Source organism: Clytia hemisphaerica, unplaced genomic scaffold (genome assembly GCF_902728285.1).
Source record: "Clytia hemisphaerica strain Z4C2 unplaced genomic scaffold, Clytia hemisphaerica genome assembly, whole genome shotgun sequence".
Classification (NCBI taxonomy): Eukaryota; Metazoa; Cnidaria; class Hydrozoa; order Leptothecata; family Clytiidae; genus Clytia; species Clytia hemisphaerica.
Genome location: NW_027103979.1, coordinates 892,696 through 914,966, shown reverse-complemented (window position 1 = coordinate 914,966; position 22,271 = coordinate 892,696). Strand labels below are relative to the sequence as shown.

Genomic DNA, 22,271 nt, shown 5'->3' with positions numbered 1-22,271 from the left:
TTTTTCCCAAAAAGACAAGGCGTGCACGGGGTGAAGTTCCCAGAGAGAAGGCGTGGTAAAGGTTAAGCAAAAGTTTTATAGATTTATAGATTTCTTTTTCATCAAAGGCATTCGAGGAAAGAAGACGAATTAATGATCACTTTCGTGGATACTGAGGGAATACAAGGTATCAAGTTATTTTGAATAGAGGTTAGAATTGTTCTTGTTTTTTCACATCAAAACTCACTTTTCTCTTTGTAATTTCATCTGGGACATTGGAAGAATTTCTTGTTTAAGTCCTGTATATCTACCCATTGTACCGGGTGTAATCAATCATTTTGCTTATAGAAGGAGGAAGAATAAACTTAAATTATGAAGTCAAATTTGGTCAACTAGATCAAAAGTTACAGTTCAAGTTACAGTCTAAATGATAAATCATTACTTATCAAAAAGGCGAAAATGAGGGTATTAAATTTTTATAAAGAAAGCACTTCTTTTATCAATTTATTTTTAACGATTATTAAGTTTTTTCGTTTTTTTTTCGTGGCCAGTTTTCAATGGTTATCAACAATCGAGGAGCTGTTGAGTGGCCCCAAAAGATCGTCTGATCTCATTGTATGTGATTTCTTTTTGTGGGGTTACACGAAATGTTCTTTTTGTGGGGTTACACGAAATAAGAAATCTGGGAGCAACCCCAAAAAGTTTACCAGACCATTGATCAATGAAAGCTTCAATCAGAAATGTTACAGCTAATCTCGAACCTAGAATGATTCAATACGCTTTTACAGGAATGGCTAATAAGTGTGAAACGGTTGAATAAAAATGGATATACCGATATACAGTACATTTCCTGATGTATTAATAACATTTGTCTTTGTTTTATAATAAATTTAATACCCTCATTTTTCGCTTTTTTTTTAACTTTTCTAAAAAGTAATGTTTCAACAGACCATAACTTTTGATCAGGTTGGCCAAATTTGAGAAATGACCCCTCATAGATTAAGAGTAATTGCACCTAAGAAAATCTGTAAGTGGGATCATTGATGTCTTGGATTTTTTTCTTTTTTAGATATGTTGTGGGGGTTCATGGGTGGAACAAAATTCCAAAATTTGAGCCTCAGAGCTCAAGCCGTTCCCGAGATATCACATTTTGAAGTTTTAAAAATTTTGTCTAAAATACAGACCAGTAATTTACAGACCAGAATTCCAAATTGCTATAACTCCTTATTGGTAAGTCCAAATGACATGAAATTTTGCACAGATACACAAGACCATAAACATTTTCTAAAAACAAAAACAAAACAAAAAATTTTATTTCAAAATGGCGGATATTTGAAGCCGAAGTTTTGAACTGCTTGAAAATACCGGTTGGATTTGATTCTCAGTTATTCCCAGCCCGAGATTCCAAATTGAATTTCTTTTTCAGATCCTGAAAGATCAATCCTTTAACTACCAAATATCAAAAATCTGTCGTGGAGAATTCATTTTTGGCTCAATAAATCAATTTTAAAGATGGCCTATATTTTCCGAAAATTCCCTAGCAACGCCCTAGAAACAAGGCTTTAACAGGCTACACCATGTACTGGAAGGCTCATAAACTGGTTTTAATGATTGACAGTCCATTTCTGGACAGTTGTGATCATAGACTGATCAAATCATTAGAGGATATTCCTCTATATGCAAAAGAAATTCATAATTTTCACTGCCTGCGATGATATTAAGAGGCATTTTTTTAAGAGTCTTCGGGTGTGGTACCTCATCCTCTTGGATTTTGATGAAATTTTGACCAAATGATCTATCACACAAGAAAATAAGACCCTGAAAATTTCACCTTGATATCTCACTTACTTTTGAAGATACAGCGTCTCAAAGATAGGCTACTAAGCGAAAATTGACCCCCAATTTCATTTTAAACATAAAAAGTTAGTTACAGCAGTCAATGAGCTCATAATTTCCAAAAGAATATTTTGCCTGATTTTCCAGTTTGTTTTGACAGTTAAAATCGAAAGTAGGTGGTTTCAAACTATTGAAAATAGTTTGTTTACATTTTCTCTCCGTCATATAAGACATTTCCCGGGATTTAAAGGCGTCTTTAAGGCGGCAGGGCGGCTTTTCTTAACACCCCATGAAAAACGTATATTTACGGCCTCGGCTATATATTAGAACGTAAATTTACGGCCTCGGCGTGGTAAAGGTTAAGCAAATCATTAATGGCATCTGGCTTCTTCTACAGCCTAGGCGTGAATAATACAAGGTATTTCCAAGGCATTAAGCAAGCATTTATATATTGTATGAAGAGTTATTCAACTCGCTATCATTACGTAAAAATGTTTGGGGTATGTGTCTTCAGGAAACATGGAGATTCGGACATGAGACTCTTGACTGTGACAAGTTCTGCGTAATCATGGCTCGCAAGGAGTCGGCATAGCAGGATACGAAAGCATATCGATTATGGTGCTCGAATTATTGCTATAAGACCTGTGTTGTTAAAGACAAACACAAAAGAGACGTTTGTGTATTTCTTGTATCAGCGTACGCTCCTGTCGGTAATGCACCAGACCAAGAGTGGGATGACTATCTTGAAAAATTCTCAAATTGTATCAATAAGAGACGCAACGGCGATATTCTGATCATTGGGTCGGACTGCAATGCAAGCGTCGGTTGTGCTTCAGAGAACGATAATGGTTCACTCGGAAAGTACGGCTTGTGTCACAGAAATAATGCAGGTTAACGTTTTCTCACTCATCTTGTCATACACGAACTTTAAGTGAGTACAACATGTTCTACAAAGAGACTCTATGCAACCTGGACACACCTAAGGAGTAAAAACAAACACCAAATTGATCATTTCCTAGTAAACGCTGAAATGTTTCATCGTATTGTTGACGCAGGTACGTGTAAACAAGTGATTGACAGTGATCATGGTGCAATCATGATCAGACTTCGTATTATGAAACGTTTGAAAATGAAAACTATACCCCTCGAAATCGCTTAATAAATCTTGATTACACTGCTTTAAATGACAGAACTGTATGTTACAACTTTTGCGAACATGTAAAGCTGAACACTCCAAATACAGTAACCCATACAGAGTTTATCAAATCTGTATCCTCAGCTTGTCATTCGATTCTACCAACCAAACCCAGAGCACAGCCAGGCTGGTTTGAAGCAAATAAAGAGACTTTGATCCCGTTGATAAACAAACGTAATGAAGCAATGCAAAGAGTGCCACGAAGGAGGACGAGAAATAGCAGTGAGAAATTGGAAACATGCACGAAAGAAGCTGAAACGTGAGGTCAAAATTGCTCAAAACAAGTGGATAAGAGTTCCATTGCAATAATATTAATGACTTTGGTACCAAGAAAGCTTGGGAATCTATTAAAATACTTAGAGGTTCTCTGGCAAAAATTCGTCCATCTGTACAAAAACAAATGAAAAAGCCAGATGGCTCTACATGTCAAACACCCGAGGAAAACGCCAACGTTTTTTATAACCACTTCAAGAATCTTTTTGATCAAGAAGGCACGTACGATCCCACAGTGCTAGACGAAATTTCCCAACACCCTGTCCACAAAGAATATGACCACCCTCCATCCAAAAAGCTACGCTCAAGCTCAAAAATAATGCACCAGGTGAAACAGGAATCATGTCCCAATCCCTAAAAGCGTTGTTAAATCATCCGGATACTCGTATCATCTTACGACATATCATTATAAACTTCTGGAATACAGAAATAGTTCCTGATGAACATCGGTCGACTGATTGTACTCCCAAAGAAAGGTGACTTATCACTACCCAAAAACTATCGTGGGATAATGTTGTAAGAGATTACATACAAAATCATTGCTAACATTCTACACGCCCGATTGCTTCCGATAGAAGAGCAACTAGATCATGAGCAACAATGCGGCTTCCGACCAAAACGTGGCTGCATTGACGCTGTCTTCACAATCAAATCCGCAATTAAGAAAAGGAGTGAGCATGGACTGGAGTCGTGGGTGTTATTTCTTGACTTAGTCAAAGCGTTTGACAGAGTGCCCAGAAAATTGTTATGGGGCATTTTACTGAAGTACGGTGTGCCACCTAAACTTGTGAACCTCCTAACACAAGACATTTGCAGTCAAAATCGACAACAACTTCATAACTGATCCCATTAACAATAGTATCGGTGTTAAACAAGGGAATTTCCTAGGCCCCATGCTCTTCACGTTCTTCATCACAGCAACCATCAGTAGTTGGAGAATAAAATGTTCTGCCACTCCTTGTGTATTCATGACAAAAAATGAAGCTCAAATGACAGGTAGATCGTTCAAAGCACGTGGAGAACCAATTTCGTTGCTTGATTCAGAATATGCAGATGATACTGCAATCGTATTCGATAATCGTCATGATGCTGTTGTTGAGACGCAATCACTAGTTCACCACTTTTCTCGCTTTGGTACAGAAAATCCACACCGGAGTAACAGAGCCTCGTCAAAGCTCAAAAACTGAATTGCTCTTCTGTGCCAAGGTACATTCTCTTTACGAATCGCGAGAAGATTACGATAAAGCTGATTTCTCTGACATCATTTTAACCAATAACCGATACATCCCAATCGTTTGCATATTTAGGAAGTATCATTACAACAAATGGTACGGATGACCTCGAGATTGAAACACGTTTTCGTAAAGCGGGAAATGCGTTCGGCGCACTGAGAAATGGATTTTCAGATCATGTAGTGTCGATCATGTCACAAAGGGAAAAGTTTATTCTTCTTTTGTTTTGCCCATACTCTTGTATGGTGCTAAATGTTGGTGTGTTACAGAAAAGTTATTAAAGTAATTATCGAGATTTCATCATCAATGTGTTCGTGTTATGTGTCACACCAATCGCTTTCGGGCTTGGAAGGAAAGGGATGACGTTGTTATATCTTCAAAAAGTTATCTTTGAAATCGATTGATTTGTATGTTGTAAAAAAGTAATTACAATGGGCTGGGCATGTAATGCGTATGTCGTGGGAAAGGTTACCGAGAAAAATGTTCGGTTCGATCTAAAAGGCCCAGAGGTTGTCCAAAGTTTACATATGGTAGATGTTTGAAAAAAGCTGGTATTAATAAATGTAATTGGTATGTGATTGCCTCTGATAGACTGAGATGGTGGAAGTTGATTTTTATTTTAATAGCAGTCGTTTATTCTTTAGTTATTTATTTTCATTATTTATTTTTATAGTTTATGTAGTATATTGTGCAGTGCTCTCTGACTTAGGTTAGGGCCTATTCCCGTTTTTGGGAAGGTGTATGTCTTGTCTTGTCTCTTGGTTGAGATTAACTTGGATTCCATTTCCTCTCAAAACACAGTCTCAATATCATGTTTGAAAACCAAAACCATATTGCAACAAATTGTGTTTTGGAAAGAATTGACTAATTTTACCAAGAGAGTAGCAATGTCGTGTAGCAGAAAAATTTCTTGGACCTTGATTTTCTAATAAACGTCAAAGTTTGATTCAGATAAGAGTGATTTTCAGATCTTTTCAAAGTGAGCTGAGTTGTATCATCATTATCAAACTTCGCATTTCTGACGAAATAAGGGTAGGATATAGCCTAGTTCCAAAATAGACAATCTTGTTTATTCAATTCAAGCAAACTCAGTAATGTTTAAAATTGCTTTTGCATGTGAACTCAAAGTGAGCTGAGAATTTATCATCAGTGCAAGTTTTATAAGTAAATAAAAATTCAAAAAAAGTAAAAGAAAAGTAAAAATCAATGATGTATTACCTTGTTGTCAAATAGAATGAAGACTTCTGCTAAGTTGAGACCTTTCAAAGTCATTTTCTGCATACGTTATCATTTGATTTCACGACTCAAATCTGAAAAAAAAAGACGAAGTAAGAAAAATTTTACAATCACAGTGATAGTTGTAAGGAAAACATTATGTTGACTTATTCTGTGTTTTTTCTTTCTAGGAAAACGATCAAAATAAAGAAAAGTCAAAATGCTTGACTCTGTGGGACTCTTGATGTTATCACAATAATTCAAAACAAAATTGTCATCATTGCCATAGTTATTGCAACTAGACCGCTTTCCCAGTTTCAAACTTTAAAAATTAATCAGGAAAAATACGGGCATATAAGTCAACCCAGGTCAACCAAAGCTTAGGTTTGGAGTGTAATGTCTCCAAGGCATGAAGCAACCATTCATATATTGTATAAAGGTTGAGATTAACTTGGATTCCATTTCCTCTCAAAACACAATCACAACATGTTTGAAAACAAAAACCATATTGCAACAAAACGTATTTTGGAGAGAGGTCTCAAAAAATCAACAATCACAAAACGAAGCAGAATCAAGGAGCTTGAAGAATAAATTATTTTCTGAGAGCAGAGCTTTGAAAACAATCAAGAGAAAAGAAGGTCCAAATGCTTGGCTCAGTGGGACTGTTGATGTTATCATAATAATTTCAAAACAAAATTGTCATCATTGCCATGCATATTAAAATTAGACCACCTCACTTCAAAATTAATCAGGGAAAAAACGAGCATCTAAGTCCACCTTCCACCAACCCAGGTCAATCAAAGCTCAGGTTTGGAATGTTATGTTTCCAAGGCATGAAGCAATCATTCATATAATGCATGAAGGTTGAGATTAACTTGGATTCTATTTCCTCTCAAAACACAGTCACAACATCATGTTTGAAAACCAAAACCATATTGCAACAAAACGTATTTGGAGAGAGGTCTCAAAAAATTTACAATCACAAATCGATGTAGAATCAAGGAGCTTGAAGAATAAACAAGAAGCCTGTTGCTGTTGGCTTGAAGGCCCAGCGAAAAGTAACGTGTTGAAAACGAGCAAATGTATGACCCTGTTGACATGGATCAAAGTGAAGACAGGGAAAATTTTTCCAAAATCACCGCTGTACTTCTCATTGGTTAGACGCTTGAAATTTTATTGAATGGTCTCCTACCAACCGGCACAGGATCACCCGGTTGAATACTCTCAGGTACCGTGAGATTGGGTAACTTGCGTCAGTGGAGGGCAACATGCATAACCCTCAAAGGAAAGACCTGGCTGGTCATTAAAATACAACTACGCAGCTCCGCTGGCAGCTATACTCTACCATTTTTGTTTTGATTTAATTTTGTATTTTAATGACCAGCCAGGTCTTTCATTTGAGGGCTATGCATGTTAGCCTCCACTGATGCAAGTTACCCAATCTCACGGTACCTAATAGTTGGGGGGGTTTGGAAAAAATCTCAAAACTAAATAAGTAGGGGGTGAGTTGGAATAAAAAAATGTCCTAGGTGGAAAACTTGCATAAATTATGCGCGCCCATAGAAAAATATTTTTAAAAAACCCGCGAATAAATAGTGAGTGGGCGCTTTTTAACCAATTAGGTGCACTCACATATTCAGGGAGAAATATCCCTGCAGGCATGTTAGTTGGACCAGACCGTAAACCAGAAAAATAATCTTTAAAAAACTAGATACAATAGTTTCGGTCTGCATATCAAGGCTAATAAAATTCATGAGATTTAATGTGAGTTAACAGTTAATGTGACAGATCCAGAAATGACCATTTCACTGTTCATGCATTGTAACCATGAAAAATGTTTCAATCTAGTTCAAATTTACCCATGAGCTGCATTTTAGTGTCAATTAACAGATTCCAGAATCAGTTCATACTTTAAATAATCATGTGAGTCGAGTTTGAAAAATCAAGCCACCGATCGTTTAACCATGTTTTATTAAATATACGTGTAGAATCGTGAAAAAAGTCCTAATCTTGTTCAAATTTACACATGAGCTGCATTTTAGTCTCCATTAACATGATTCCATAATCAGCTTATTTGAAATAATTCTGTGTCGAGTTTGACAAATCAAGCCACCAATCGTCAAACGAGACAGATCCAGAAATAACCATTTTCACGCGTAGCATCATGGAAAAAGTTTCAATCTTGTTTCAATTTACACATGGGCTCCATTTTAGTGTCCATTACCAAATTGTCCATTACCAAAAATCAACCTCCTTGCTTCGACCGCCATCTTATTTGTTTTGAAAATTGTTTTGAAGGAGCGCGGAATCAGAAAATATATCTTTCATAGCCAGTATCCGACTTTAGCAAACTTTTCCTTCTCCAGACGGCAAAATTAAAAAGTGTGTTACTGGTTTTAAGCGCCGTTTCTACCAAAATGGACAGACAGATACACGGACTTTCTTGCACGGACGGAAAAGTGCTAATGAAAGGCCCTATTGCTAGCGCTGGGCCAATTATTTTCAGAGAGTAGAAAACAATCAAGAGAAAAGAAGGTCCAAATGCTTGGCTCAGTGGGACTGTTGATGTTATCATAATCATTCTAAACAAAATTGTCATCATTGCCATGATATTGAAACTAGACCACCTCACTTCAAAATTAATTAGGGAAAATATGGGCATCTAAGTCAACCAACCCAGGTCAACCAACCCAGGTCAATCAAAGCTCAGGTTTGGAATGTAAATGTCTCCAAGGCATGAAGCAACCATTCATATAGTGTATGAAGGTTGAGATTATTTTGGATTCCATTTCCTCTTAAAACACAGTCACAACATCATCTTTGTAAACCAAAACCATATTGCAATAAAATGTGTTTTGGAGAGAGATTTCACCAACCAATTCCAAATTTCAACTCTAATTCATGGAAGATAAAATACTTGGACCTAATAATAGCGTCTACCCCCTGACTTTGGGGGGGGGGGTTACACCCAAAAAAATGCAAATGAAAACCGGGAGCTAAAATACAGCCTTATATATAATTGATATCTACGTGAGCATGAACGTTAAACAATCATTCAGAACACAAATACCTTATTGGTATATATTTCGCGTGTTACAAATTTTCGCGGGTACTTAATTTCGCGAGTTTTTTGGTCAATTTTTCGCGAAATCTAATACTGTTTCTATTTTCAAAATTACAAAATCGCAAAATTAAATACACGCGAAAAAATTTTTCTTAGTATTTTGTTAGTATTTTTACATCAAAAACGTTGTGTTTCAAGCAAAATTAGTCTTTTTCTTGCTTTATATTCCCACTTTCTGAAAATACCTAGTTTCGTGAATCGCGAAATTTAAAACACGCGAAAATTTTCCAGAACTCGGCAATCGCAAAATTTATTACACGCAAAACACGTTTTTTATTTGTAACACGCGAAAATATTTCGCGATTCGCGAACACGCGAAAATATATACCAATAAGGTAGTGACGATTTATTAAAACTAGTCGTTTGTTTCTTATAAAAAAACGTTTAGAAACCAAAATTTCATGCTCTTGAAATATTCTTTTATATTGAAGACTTTGTGAGCACAAAAAAACTTCTATCTCGCCAAAAAATTGAGTAATTTGGCTAAGAACATTGATGTATGCTTATTAATAGTGATTCTTATAATAGATAAAGATGCGTTTTTTGAGCTGAAAAGTTTTTGTTACAAAAATCTGCTTGACCCATCTTTTACCTACTTTCATGCAAAAAATCAGAAAAAAACGTTATAGCTGTTTTTGGCCCAAATTTGCCCAAAAACATTTTTTTTCGAAAATCGGGCTCAGTCACATCCGAGGGTTTATAGTTATGCATTTTTGTGCAAAAAATCATAAAGAATGAAAGAGCCAATCTCGAGAAAAGCTAATACCTAAGTAATTGATAATGTGCTTATAAAAAAATATCGAATTTGGCCAGTTTTTCTATAAAAACACGCCAAACAACCAAAATTTCATGTCTAAACACACATATGCTTCAAAAATAAGCCCTCGTGAGCAAATAAAACATCTATCTCATAAAAAAATTGAGTAATTTAACTAAGAAGATTGATGTATGCTTATTAATAGTGATTCTTATAGATAAACATGCGTTTTTTAAGCCAAATAAATTTTGCAAAAATCTGCTTGAGCCATCTTTTACCTATGATGGTACCCTACTTTCATGCAAAAAATCAGAAAAAATTAATGATCCAATTTTTCACAAAGTCCAAAAAACCCGTTTTTTTAGCCGTTTTTTGGCCCAAATTTGCCCAAAAAAATTTGTTTTGGAAAATCGGGCTCCGTCACATTTTGGCCACCACCGTTTTGCACCTTTGTACCAAAAATCAAATGATTCCTATGATTCAATCTCGAGAAAAGCTGGTAACGAACGGACGGACGGACAGAGGTGAATTTATAGGACCTCCACCCCACCGGGGTAGGTCCAAAAACCGTCAAGATTTTGAGAATGGCAAAAGAATAGAGATGTCGTCGCATCAAAATAAGAAAGCCTTAAGTCCATTTTTTCAAAAATTGAGTTATGACCATACCGATGCTTTACACCCCATTTTTTATCGAATTTTTGGCTTAAATCCATCAAAAACCAACCTAAAGTGGCCTAATTTTAAGTTTTTTGAAAAATAAGAATTTTTATTTTTGAAATTTTCTCAAGTTAAGAAAGTCTTAAGTCCATTGTCATTTTAGTTGGACTTTAGGACCTTTTAGATTAAGGTTTTAGTTAAAGAGTTCAAAAAAGTTAAGAAAGTTTAAAGCAAGAAAGTCTTAAGTCCATTTTGGAGTTAAGACACTTTTTCACTGGAAATTTTTCAAATTTTCAGTTTTAATCAAGGAAATTTACATAGAAAAAAAAGGTTTAAGTCCATTCTCGAAAAACATGCTATGAAGAAGCATTCATATCTCCGCAATGGTATAAGTGACAATGTTGATACTTTAGAACTTGAAAGATCTTTCTTCATTTATATTCATATCAAAAAAGCAGCTAGCTAGCCCAACATGGTCAAAAATGGCAGCCATTTCAAACCTTTAAACTTGATTTTCTCAAAACTACAAAAATGGACTTAAGGCTTTCTTATTTTGATGCGACGATGTGAATTTCTTAAAAACAATATTAAATCAACAAACATTTTTTACTAGGTTTAGGACTTGGGGCTGCTTTAAAAACTTTCAATATTTGGGGGGGGGCCGAAATCTTTGGGGGGACCTATTTTTTTGCCTGGGACCTAGACCTGGGCTGACCCTATGTTAATTCGTGGAAAACAAAATACTTGGACTTTGGAGGAAATGCAATGGAGGAAGTCTGATTCAGATAGAAGTGATTTTCAGATCTTTTTCAAAGTGAGCTGAGTTGTATCATCATTATCAAACTTCACATTTCTGACGAAACAATTGAGGGTAGATATAGACTAGTTCCAAATCAACAAAAGACAATGTTGTCTAATCAATTCAAGCAAACTCAGTAAGATATAAAATTTTTTTCATATAAACTCAAAGTGAGCTGAGAATTTATCAATGTATGCTTTACAAGTCAAAAAAAAATAAAGTAAAATCAAGGACCTTTACCTTGTTGTCAAATGACATCAATCCTTTTGCTAAGTTGAGTTCTTTCAAAGTCATTCTGCATACGTTATCAGTTGATTTCAGATTTCACGACTCAATTCTGAAAAAAAGATAAAGTAAACAAGCTAGATGCTGAATGGACCTACCTGATGATGAAAGTTAGATAGCAATGCGAGGAGAAAAATGAAAAAAATCAGTCAGAAAATATAGCGTTTAGCGAAAATACATAGCGCAATAAATTCATCATTGATTGTTGATGGGGGGAGTCGGAAGGGTTGTAGGGAAAAAATGAATAGAAAGTTCTGGTCGCAAAAATCAGTTTTACTGACAATTGAATCATGCTTGATGGTGAGCATTGTTATCAATAATGTTTTTGTGTGAAAAACATAGAAATATAAGAAAAAAATTCAATGAAAATCTGCAAAAACAGCGATTTCCGGCATTTTCAACCGGAAAATTTTTTTTCTCAAAAATCGAACTCGGCCGTGTTTTCAGCATTGCCAATACGCATCTTTCTGCAAAAAATCAGAAAAAACTAAGGACGAAAATTTGAGAAAATATCAAAAAATCGGTTTTTTCCGGCATATTTCCGGCATTTTCGGCCGAGAAAAAAATGGGCTCCGTCACATTTTCGGTATTGCCATTTTGCATCAGTGTGCAAAATTTCATAAAAATATAAAGTACAGCTTGAGAAATTCAAGAAATACTGTCTTTCCGGCAAAAATAGGTTGTTCCGGCGATTTTTAAATAGTTCCGGCTTCAAAATCAATTTTATTGAAAATTGAAACATGCTTGATGGTGGGCATTGCTACTAATAATGTTTTTGAATGAAAAAATAAACAATTATAAGGAAAAAGTCGAAAATTTAGAAAAACAGCGATTTCCAGCATTTTCGGCCAGAAAAATTTTTTTCTCAAAAATCGGACTCTGCCATGTTTTGGGTATTGTTAATACGCATCTTTGAGCAAAAAATCTGAAAAAACTAATGATAAAAATCTCAAAAATGTCAAAAAAAACAGTTTTTCCGGCATATTTAAAAAAAATTTTCTCGAAAATCAGGCTCCGTCAAATTTTGCCCATTGCCATTTTGCATCTTTGTGCCAAAAATCAGAAAAAACTAATGAGCCAATCTCGAGAAAAGCTGGTAACAGACGAACAAACGGACAAACACAGGTTAATTTATAGGACCTCCACCGGGGTACCCGGAGGTAGGTCCAAAAAGATTTTATAATCACAAAACGCTGCAGAATCAGTTCACATTTTTCTGTGTTTTCTCTTTCTGAAATGTCAATAACACTAGAGGAGGGCAAGGCAAACAATCAAGAGAAAACAATTCCGAATGCATGGCTCAGTGGGACTGTTGATGTTATCATGTAATTCAAAACGAAATGTCATCATTGCCATGAATATTAAAATTAGACCATCTCACTTCAAAATTAACTAGGAAAAACATGAGCACCTAATTAAGTGAGTCAACCAAAGCTTAGCTTTGGAGTGTAATGTCTACAAGGCATGAAGCAACCATTCATATAATGTATGAAGGTTGAGATTAACTTGGATTCTATTTCCTCTCAAAACACAGTCACAAAATCATGTTTGAAAACCAAAACTATATTGCAACAGAAGGTGTTTCAGAGAGAGATTTCACTACTTTATCTTAAAAATTTTAAAAATCAATGTTAAATTCATTAAAGAAAGAACTTCAACACTTAGGAGTACTGGTAAACCACCCTTGCAAAATCACATTGCTAAAATGATTTCCACTATATACCCTTAGAAGCGTGATTGGCTTTTTCGGGGACTACTGTTAATAATTTTACAAGGAAATATTCTCTCGTAACTAAATTGACCTTACTCAACCTCGTCCCTGCTCTTCCCAGGCTTTATTCACACTATTGATAACGCAAGATAATATCCTGGCATTTGAACACCAGGACAGCCAACACCTGATAATACAATCATAGCATACTCAGCAATGTATAAAATTGTCTTTTCATGTGAACTCAAAGTGAGCTGAGAATTTATCATCAGTGTATGCTTAACAAGTCAAAAGGAAAACAGAAAGTCAAATTCAAAGATAGATTACCTTATTGTTAGTTGTCGTTAGAAAAGTACATGTAAGAACTTTGAATTAGGATCATGCAATATTTTGCAGTTGACTTCATAAACTTTGATTCTGAAAGAAAATGAGCCAAATATACAACCAGTGTCAAGTCTATGGAATCTATAATAATGACATCCTTCTAGGTCCCTCTTTATCCTCCAAAGTTGGGACTTAGACTTCCTCCTCATTTTAATAAAAAGAATTTATTTGTGTAAAACTCTATCAAATGTCAAAATAATTTATGGCTCAGTGGGACTGTTGATGTTATCATAGAAATTCAAATAACATTTTCATCATCGCCATGAATTTAAACAAGAGTATGTTAAAAAATTAAGTAATCACCATTCAAAATAAAAAGGTTACCTGGTCAAATTGTTGACATTAATTCCATATTGATTTCAAACCAATAGAAAAGCTTCGGTTTGTTTTCAAAAATTATTAAAAACTTGCAGACACAATCCAAAAAAAATCCCTGGCAAAAGTAAATTACTTACTCCATTTTCATTTTGATCCAATTACTTTGTTGGGAAAGTTGATTACTCCATCGGTTAGTCACGCAACTTTGATTGGATTCAGCAAAAGAAGCATAGTTGACAAATATTTGGATTTTTTCTCTACTGAAAATTTCAACCTCAAACAATTTACCTTTAGGAAAAAAAGGGTAGGTATATGTGCTAAAGGGTAAACTAAACATTAAAATCTATTACATTACCTTTCATTGGGAAAAACATAACACCCTTATGAACAAAATTGGGGTTTCAATCTAATTTTTAGGCTTGAAAACAATATTCAAGTATTCCAAAGAAGTGTAAGCATTGTGAATGCCAAAATGGACTTATATAATTAATTGAATTCTGACAGAAAGGTGATTGGTTATAAACCGTTTATGAAAATGAAAATATAAAATGAAAATATATAAAAAAAAAAAATCTCTACATAAAATCTGTGTTAAATAGATATAAATCTGTTAAAAATTATTTACGTAAAAAGCTTCTAATATAAATCTAAGGTACGTCTTAAGCAGTGCCAATGACTTTAAATGGGCTAGAGAAAAAACTCTTGGATGGCAATGGAGGCACTTATTCCCCACCGAAAACACAGGAGTATTTTAAACATGCCAGATGGAAACTAAAATCTATCGCAAGAATTCAAGAAATGTGCTGAGTGAAAAGAAAGACAACACTAGATTCAATCTGTTATTCAAATTGCAGCACGAATCTTAAGGCTTTTTCTAGTTAGCAAGATTCCATTCTAGCCCTCAGAGATTTAAAACTCGATGGTCTTGTACATCTACTTTTCCAGACTTCCAGACTAAAATTATCACAAATGTCCCTCAATCAATAAAGTGTAAATGTACATTAAAAGGTTTTACGATATCCTAAATCTTAAAGATAAGAGTGGAGGAATACCTGAAAGAGGATCTGAGAAAGGGATTTTGATGGATGGATGAATTAAGGTAGGTTCATAAGACAGGGGAGGGGAGATTAAGTAATTGACTTCAAATCTTAAGTTTTTTACTTGAAACTTCCTCATTTTCTTTGTCGCGTTCAGACATTGAACGCTTCAGCTCATCTTGCATAGGAAGATCAGTTGTGTCTTTGTTAGAGTCTTTTTCCTTCAATTTTTTATTTTCAGATTTTTCTTTTTCCAACAAACCATCAATCATTTGAATCAAACCATATTTTTTACGAGGGAATTTGGTCATTCCTGTTTTCATTCTAAGTATGTCTTTCAAATCTTTCATTTAGAGATAAGCTGTTGCAAAAATTTGTTCCTCTGCATGACCCATTAGTGATCTGGCTCTAACATCAATACATGCAAACCCTTCATAAGGTTTTCCTTTCATATCCTTCATATCAATATTATCCATCCATTCTTTATCAAATTGATCAAAATAATGCCTTGCCACTTCATTTGCTTCCTCCATAGTATGATGTAGTGAATCAATTTCCTGAAATCTGCCGCCATTTTAGCACACAGTTCAACACTCCATAATCAAGTTTTCTTGCAGGTCATATTGTTGTCAATTTTTTCTGTTTACTATTTTCTGATGACATTTAATAGGAATTCAAAGTAAAGAACAAATAATTCAGAGGCTAGTAATTTATAGGATGGTCTTTAACAGAATTCCTAAATCTTAGAAATTACCCAGTCAACTTCCTAAGAACCGTTTTCAAAAGGTGAATCTGAACTAGTCGAGTCTATACATCTATATTCAAATATTGGCTTATTCGCTATTCAACCCTATTTTTATCAGGGGGGGTGTTTTCCACCAGGCTGGCACTCTTTTGCTAATAGCTCATTGAAAATTTTTTTTAACACTCTGAAAGTTTTTGACTTTTAATATAATCCTATTAGCAGCATGTGTACCAAATTTTACAATTATACACCGACCAGATCAAGTTTTATGACTTTTTTGTGCAGGCATATCATAAAATCCAGCTAAAACCCTGTATAATCCCAAAATCTTAAATTTAGCATATAACTTTTGATGTAGGCATCCAACTGACTTCAAATTTTGACAGGTTTTAGGTATCAATAATAAATTTTAAAAAATATTTAAAATTTTTTCAAAAACTGCTGACGTCATCAAAAATGACGTCATTGTTTTTTGAAAAAATTTACTCATTTTCTGCATGGATTTTAAACGTTGATTTTATCAGTTTGTTAAAAACCGGCAAATATGTTAAAGGTATTTATTTTGGCTTTTAGAAATTCAAAACAGAATTAAAAAATCTCCATTCGTTCAACTTTAATTGCTATTTTATTGAATAGTACTTTTTCATTGGTCAGCGATAAATGTGAAAGTTTGTGATGACGTCATCACCTTTATGATGACGTCATCAACTCAAAATTTTTTCCATGAACTCCTTTTATAGTAGAGAACATTTCTGCCAAATTTCAAGTCCATATCTTTTCTAGATCAAAAAATATGCAAGGCTGGTGGAAAACACCCCCCCTTGAGAATACAAAATCCGAAAAAGCCTGATAATAATAGGGTTAAGATTTGTCAGGAATAGCATATGGGTTTAATAAAAGTTCATACAGTAACATCAAATAAAATTTTACTTGTGGAATAGTTCTACAGACAAAGAACTGTAAATCTAGAGTCGATTTAAAAATTTATTACAAATGAATGGCTACTGTAAGTCCAAATTTTACATCTTTAAAAGTTTTTAAAATTTACACAATTATCATGCTTTATAGTTATGAGTATAACAACAAATCTTTTCAAATCTCTTTTTGCTTGCATCAGTTGAAATGTCCCTAAAAAGGTCTACTACTTTAAACTCTTCGAAAGAAGACCCTTTTGCAATATTAACAAAGTGAATTTATCACCTTCCATTATCGATATCTTCCATCAAAAAATCATCTGGTTCTAGCACAGTTGGTTTGACCAAGTGTGGGAAGTTGAGATACATTAAGCCCGTTCAATAAAGGATGAGAAGGCAACACATAATACCGTTCATGTATAACATAACCAGAATCAAAGCCATATTTATCTGCACCTGGTACATTTCTTACGTGTACTACTTCCCTTCTTACACGGATGTCTGGATCTGGTTTATTATCTTGTTGTTGCAACTGTTGACCTGCTTTTGTTATTTCATTTAAAATGAGGGGAGCTGCCCCTAGAATACCTCCAAGCTGTTGTAGCTGTGGATCAATCATAGGTCCTTGGTTTCTCCTGTCATCATTTCGATTATAAGGTCCACTTCGTCTATTATTGGGACCACTATCTCTTCTATTATTTCCGCTATCTCTTTTATTGTTGTTCTCCCTGCCACCACCGCCAGTTTTCTTGGCTTTTGACATTTGAACTGATAAAGTCTTTCCAAATAATTTTGTCTTATCCACACCTTTTATTGCATCTTGACATGCTTGGCTAGTTGGCAAAGTAACAAAACCATAATTCTGAATAATGTTCACATCGGTAGGGCCCCCTCCATAGGATTTAAATAAGTCACGTAAAGTATCTTTTTCCAGGTTATCAGGAAGATTTCCGATATGTAGTTTATTCATGTTTCTTTATTTTGTTACTTTTTTTATCAACTGTAAAGATAAGAAAAATGAAAAAAGGTTAGGTTAGATTTTTTGACTTCTACTCACAGAAATAATTAAAATGAAGATGAAAAAACTATTGACAATTGGAAATAGTTGGAGACAGTTCAAAATTGTTAGAAAAAATACAAAGTGATTCTGGGCCTGAAATAACAATTCTTGGTTTATTGGTAAGAGAGATAATGATGTTTCTGATTGATGGCCAACTATTGAATGAGAAATTGATATTGGAAGAGTTTAGTCAAAGATTTTAGGCAATAATCATAGATTGAAGCACAAGAAAGTGTAACAGAGAAAAAGTGGAATATAACGTAATGGCGGCAAACCAGTGAGAAAATCATTCTAATGAAAACAGATTTAAGAAAACAGCTTATATACAAAATAGTGAGCACTGGCGAGCAGGAATAACGAAGTGGAAAAGAAGACAATAAAAGAAAATTTGGATTTAGTTCTGATGCAGTACGAGTTTCTGTACTTGATTTTTCTGATCTTTCTCGAGTGAGTCCTATTGTTATTTCAGGCCCTTTGAATGGAGTTCTGTACTGATGAGATACAAACACCGTTGGGATAATGAAGTTATGATAAGCTGCTGTAAGCTGAGTAGCTACCAAGAAATTTAACAAATAAAAACTTTCTCAAGTAAAGAAAATCTACATGGTAAAATATACAAAGTGGAGTAAATGATAAAAACAACAAGTTGGTTTATCTCATATAACTGATGAGACACAGATTTAAAAAGTCACACACATTGCTGTTACTATGTTAAATGGCCAAAGAGGTTTGAAAAATGGTTTGTGGACAAAATATTTCTTTGATCAATGAGAATATAGAAACAAGATGAGATATTAATTCGTGATCTAAAAAGTAATTGATAAAAAACATCAGGTCAAAAGTTGAATGGCTAGTAAATGGAATTCATTGAAATCATCTTTGACAATGTTTGTGCCCCAGGGAAGCAAGTAGTATAAGCAGACAGAGATCATCTTTAATAACGATCATCATACAACCTGTTTCGTGAGTCTCTATCGTAGTCTCTTCTATTATACATTGGACTTCTCTCTCTGTAAGAGGTATCAACATTTTCTCTTTTAGCTTGGAAAGAATCATCACGACGTGGAGCAAAATAATCATCCCTGACATTGGACGTGTCATCACGGCGAGTTTGTTGGTAGCCAGCTCCGTAATCATCATTGCGATTACTAGCACTGCTAGCATATGGGTCATCGCGAATGGAGACATCTTGAGCATATGGATCTTTTTGAAAGGAATCACGACTTGCAATGACATCCTGAACACGTGGAAGTTCAGGGACAGGAAGACCTTTTAAGAGAGGGTGTGCACGATCAACATAGAATCTCTCATAGATAACATAACCATCTGATGGTGGTGGAGCGCGATCACGAGAAGTGTCACGATTGGAATTTGGCATTGGTAAGATGGAGTTTTGATCATTATTTTGACCGACTGCTCCTGCAATGTTTTTGACTGCATTAACTGCATTGAGAAGCCCTAGAGCAGCATTTGGTAAGCCTGCCCCAGGCCCACCAGGGCCAATCCCTAAAATACCACCTGGACCCATTCCACCCATAGGAGGGCCACCCATTTGAGGGCCACCAATTGACCCTAAACTTAATCCAGAGTTCTTTGGTCGCTTTTCTGCACCACCATGACCTCGTTTGGGAGGTTGTTTACTTTTGGCAATTTCAACAGTGAGTTCTTTTCCCAGTAGTTTGGTTTTGTGCAGATCATCAACAGCTTTTTTTGCATCACGTTCTGACTCAAAATGGACAAAAGCATAAGTTTTAACCATGATAATGCCCTTAATTTTTCCATATGGAGAGAAAAGATCTTGGAGAGAGCTCTCTGGACATCGATCAGGCAAGTTTCCAACAAAGACTTTGACTCCGTCAGACATCTTTAGAATTTCTATTGAGATAGATCTACACTAAAAATAAAAGAACACATGAATCACAGTGAATCAAAAATCATAACACGGGTACATGTTGGCAAATCAAACTAAAATAAGAAGCAAAAGAAAAAACATTTAATGGGACATGGGTCACTTTGAGCTGAATGCAAAGCAAATGTAAGACCCAGGGTTATTATTATCTAAAGTTTCCCTGATTTCATACAATTTTTGACAAGTTGGAATTCTCACAATGATGGTCCTGTAGCCTAGAAAACTGCCAATAGAACCTTGTTTAATCTGAATTTGATTTCTTTTATCTTTATGATGATGATGGCTTCAGCAATAGGTTATGCCTCTACAGGTTATGTCTGTGTAGTCGTTATGTCTCTACACCAGCAGACCTTATATATCAAATTGATTGGTTTAGAAATCTCAAGAAAGCAATTAAATGACTTTTGGGAATTTTCTATATCACATTAAAAGACATATTGTTTCAAAGATGAAAAGATGATCATTACTTCAACAAACATTACATTATGATGGGGCATTTTTGGAAGCCTGACACTTTCTAGGCCAAATAGAAAAATGTCCAGCAATTCAATGAGCAGTTGTTCTAGTTTTCTGAAACAGATTATGACCAAAACAAAAGAAAATATATTTCAGCTAATACAACAGTAAACCACACAAATATTCTACCAAAATGCATGCAATAAGCAGCTTTTTTTTAAATTTTGTTCTTTGTAGTGGTAATTTCAAATTTATCTTTGCTAACAGAAGGCTAGAAGAGGTTTAACAAATTGTACTGGAAGTACTTTTTAAGCGAGAGTTTGAAGACATGGATGAGTGGAAAAATAATTGGTTTCTGGGGTGTTTTACTTTCAGTCATCTTTTCTGGAGGATCCTGGAGGATCTTGTACAGAATGGACAATCAGACCCAGTACCCAGTGAACAACAATCCCGAGGGGCTGTGACGAAAGAAGGTATCATCTTTAGATTTTGATTTGCAAATGGGTCAAGATGTGGCTCAAAATAACCTGTCTTTGATCAACTGTTCAAAATCCTTCTTCTAAAACAGTTTATTTTATGAATTCATCACTAACAAACACAGCCATACTAACTGGTCTAAAAGCAGTAAGGACTGCTCAAAATCAGATTTTCGAGGGGTCTGAAAGTGGATCCAAAACCTAAATTTGACCACTGCCGTGAAATTGGGTAACTTGCATCAGTGGAGGCTAACATGCATAGCCCTCAAATGAAAGACCTGGCTGGTCATTAAAATACAACTACGCAGCTCCGCTTGCAGCTCTACTCTACCATTTTTGTTTTGATTTAATTTTGTATTTTAATGACCAGCCAGGTCTTTCATTTGAGGGCTATGCATGTTAGCCTCCACTGATGTAAGTTACCTAATCTCACGGTACCAGGCGGCGTCATTTGAAAATTCGAGGTGTGTGGTCAATCACACTCCTAAAACCTTTATTCTAGTAATTTAGGTGTCCAGTAAGGTATAATTATCATCATTTATTTCTGTCATTCCTATTTCTCAAAGAGTGCATGTCACTAGTCCGACACTTTTTAGTCTGACGGTATAATAATAGTCTGAATCAATAAAATAAATTTACAATTTAGAAGTCTTTTTTTCCGACGTCACTTTTGTCTGAAAACAAAAGATTTTTGAGTGTCAAATGTTGTCAAATGTTGTCACTGAGAGAATATTGATAAAAGTTCATTTAAGCGGCATTTTGACATACTGTAATTAGAAATAAAGGACCAATCAAATTTGCGTAAAGATAATTTATAGCAAAAAGAATGCACCACCTTTAAGGGTCCCTTTTTGCATGTTCAGAATTATGCTACAACTATAAGGGTTGTAAATCACAAACTTTAGTTCCAGCCCACCAAATTCAAAAAAAAAGACGGGTCATAAAAACAGCTAAATCTAATTTCTTGACTCTTGACAGCCTAATCCTAATAAGCTTCCCAAAATTTAAGAAAAGTCGGGTTTAGGGGCCCAACCTCAAAGTCGGAACTTTGGATTTTTTAAGCACATGGTTGCTTATACCAGACGCCCACACTTGATAGGATTGATCATCGAAACGGCTCGATGACTGATCGATATATGATCGATGGATTACTTAACGATCCAGATAGGAGATTGATGGAAGATTCAGCCATTAAAAGTCTTGAGTATCGATCCTTCGTTGATCCATTATCAAGCTAGTATTTCAATCAAGTATACTGATTTGTCATTGATCGTTAATCGATTTGTTATCGATTGTAAATCGAGTATGAGTCGATAGGGCAGTATAGACCTAACTCTTCACACAAAAATTACGGGAAACCCATGTTTGGACTTTGTACCCTATGCTGCACTCAAGCACTTAAGCCAAAATCCAGCAAACGCGGGGCAAAAATCAGTTTTTTGAAGTTTGCAAAAAAACGCCACATAGAAGATTCATTATGTGAATAGAGCAGTAAAAAATACAACTTTTCTATTTTTCCTTTTTTTTGCAAAAGTTCTAGGAAGGAAAATAAAGGGATAATGATAATTGAATACTATCCATTGATGACCTGCGGCACTATCGTAAAGCTAGAATCGCTTCGCGTACTCTTTGCTTGAGAAAATGATTGACAGATTGAAGTTTTTCACCCGTGCAGGAGTTCGCGGAGTTCGCGGAGCGTTCTCGGCTCAATCCTCGGACCGCGCTAAAAATGGTAGACTGAGCTGTGATAGATCATTTCGATGGAAGTTGTTGGAATGTTTACAAGGCTCTTGACAGAAAATCGTTTGTTTTATTGTCAATGATGACAGTGTGGTTATTAATTTTTTTAGATCTGTCAAATTGATGTTAGTAAGTGCACTTTATAGTTTTGGTTCCCATTGAAGAATCA

General features: G+C 35.0%; 1 protein-coding gene and 1 long non-coding RNA gene across 2 annotated transcripts; both read right to left on the bottom strand.

Moving 5' to 3' along the window:
* Positions 1–1,167: 1,167 nt before the first annotated feature.
* On the bottom strand, positions 1,168–13,565 carry LOC136810945 (uncharacterized). The gene is made up of 4 exons (XR_010847178.1): positions 13,391–13,565; positions 11,308–11,404; positions 5,734–5,825; positions 1,168–1,263 (listed from the first exon to the last, which is right to left on the bottom strand). It is a non-coding gene; the product is annotated as an uncharacterized lncRNA (long non-coding RNA).
* A 4,520-nt stretch (positions 13,566–18,085) lies between these two features.
* On the bottom strand, positions 18,086–19,442 carry LOC136810919 (uncharacterized). The gene has a single exon (XM_067067506.1). The coding sequence runs from the start codon at positions 19,383–19,385 to the stop codon at positions 18,456–18,458; it is 930 nt and encodes a 309-aa protein (XP_066923607.1). The 5' UTR covers positions 19,386–19,442; the 3' UTR covers positions 18,086–18,455.
* Positions 19,443–22,271: the final 2,829 nt, after the last annotated feature.

Bases quoted from the DNA above. Each gene is read 5' to 3' on its own strand.
- LOC136810919 (XM_067067506.1), bottom strand. From the start codon at position 19,385: ATGTCTGACGGAGTCAAAGTCTTTGTTGGAAACTTGCCTGATCGATGT.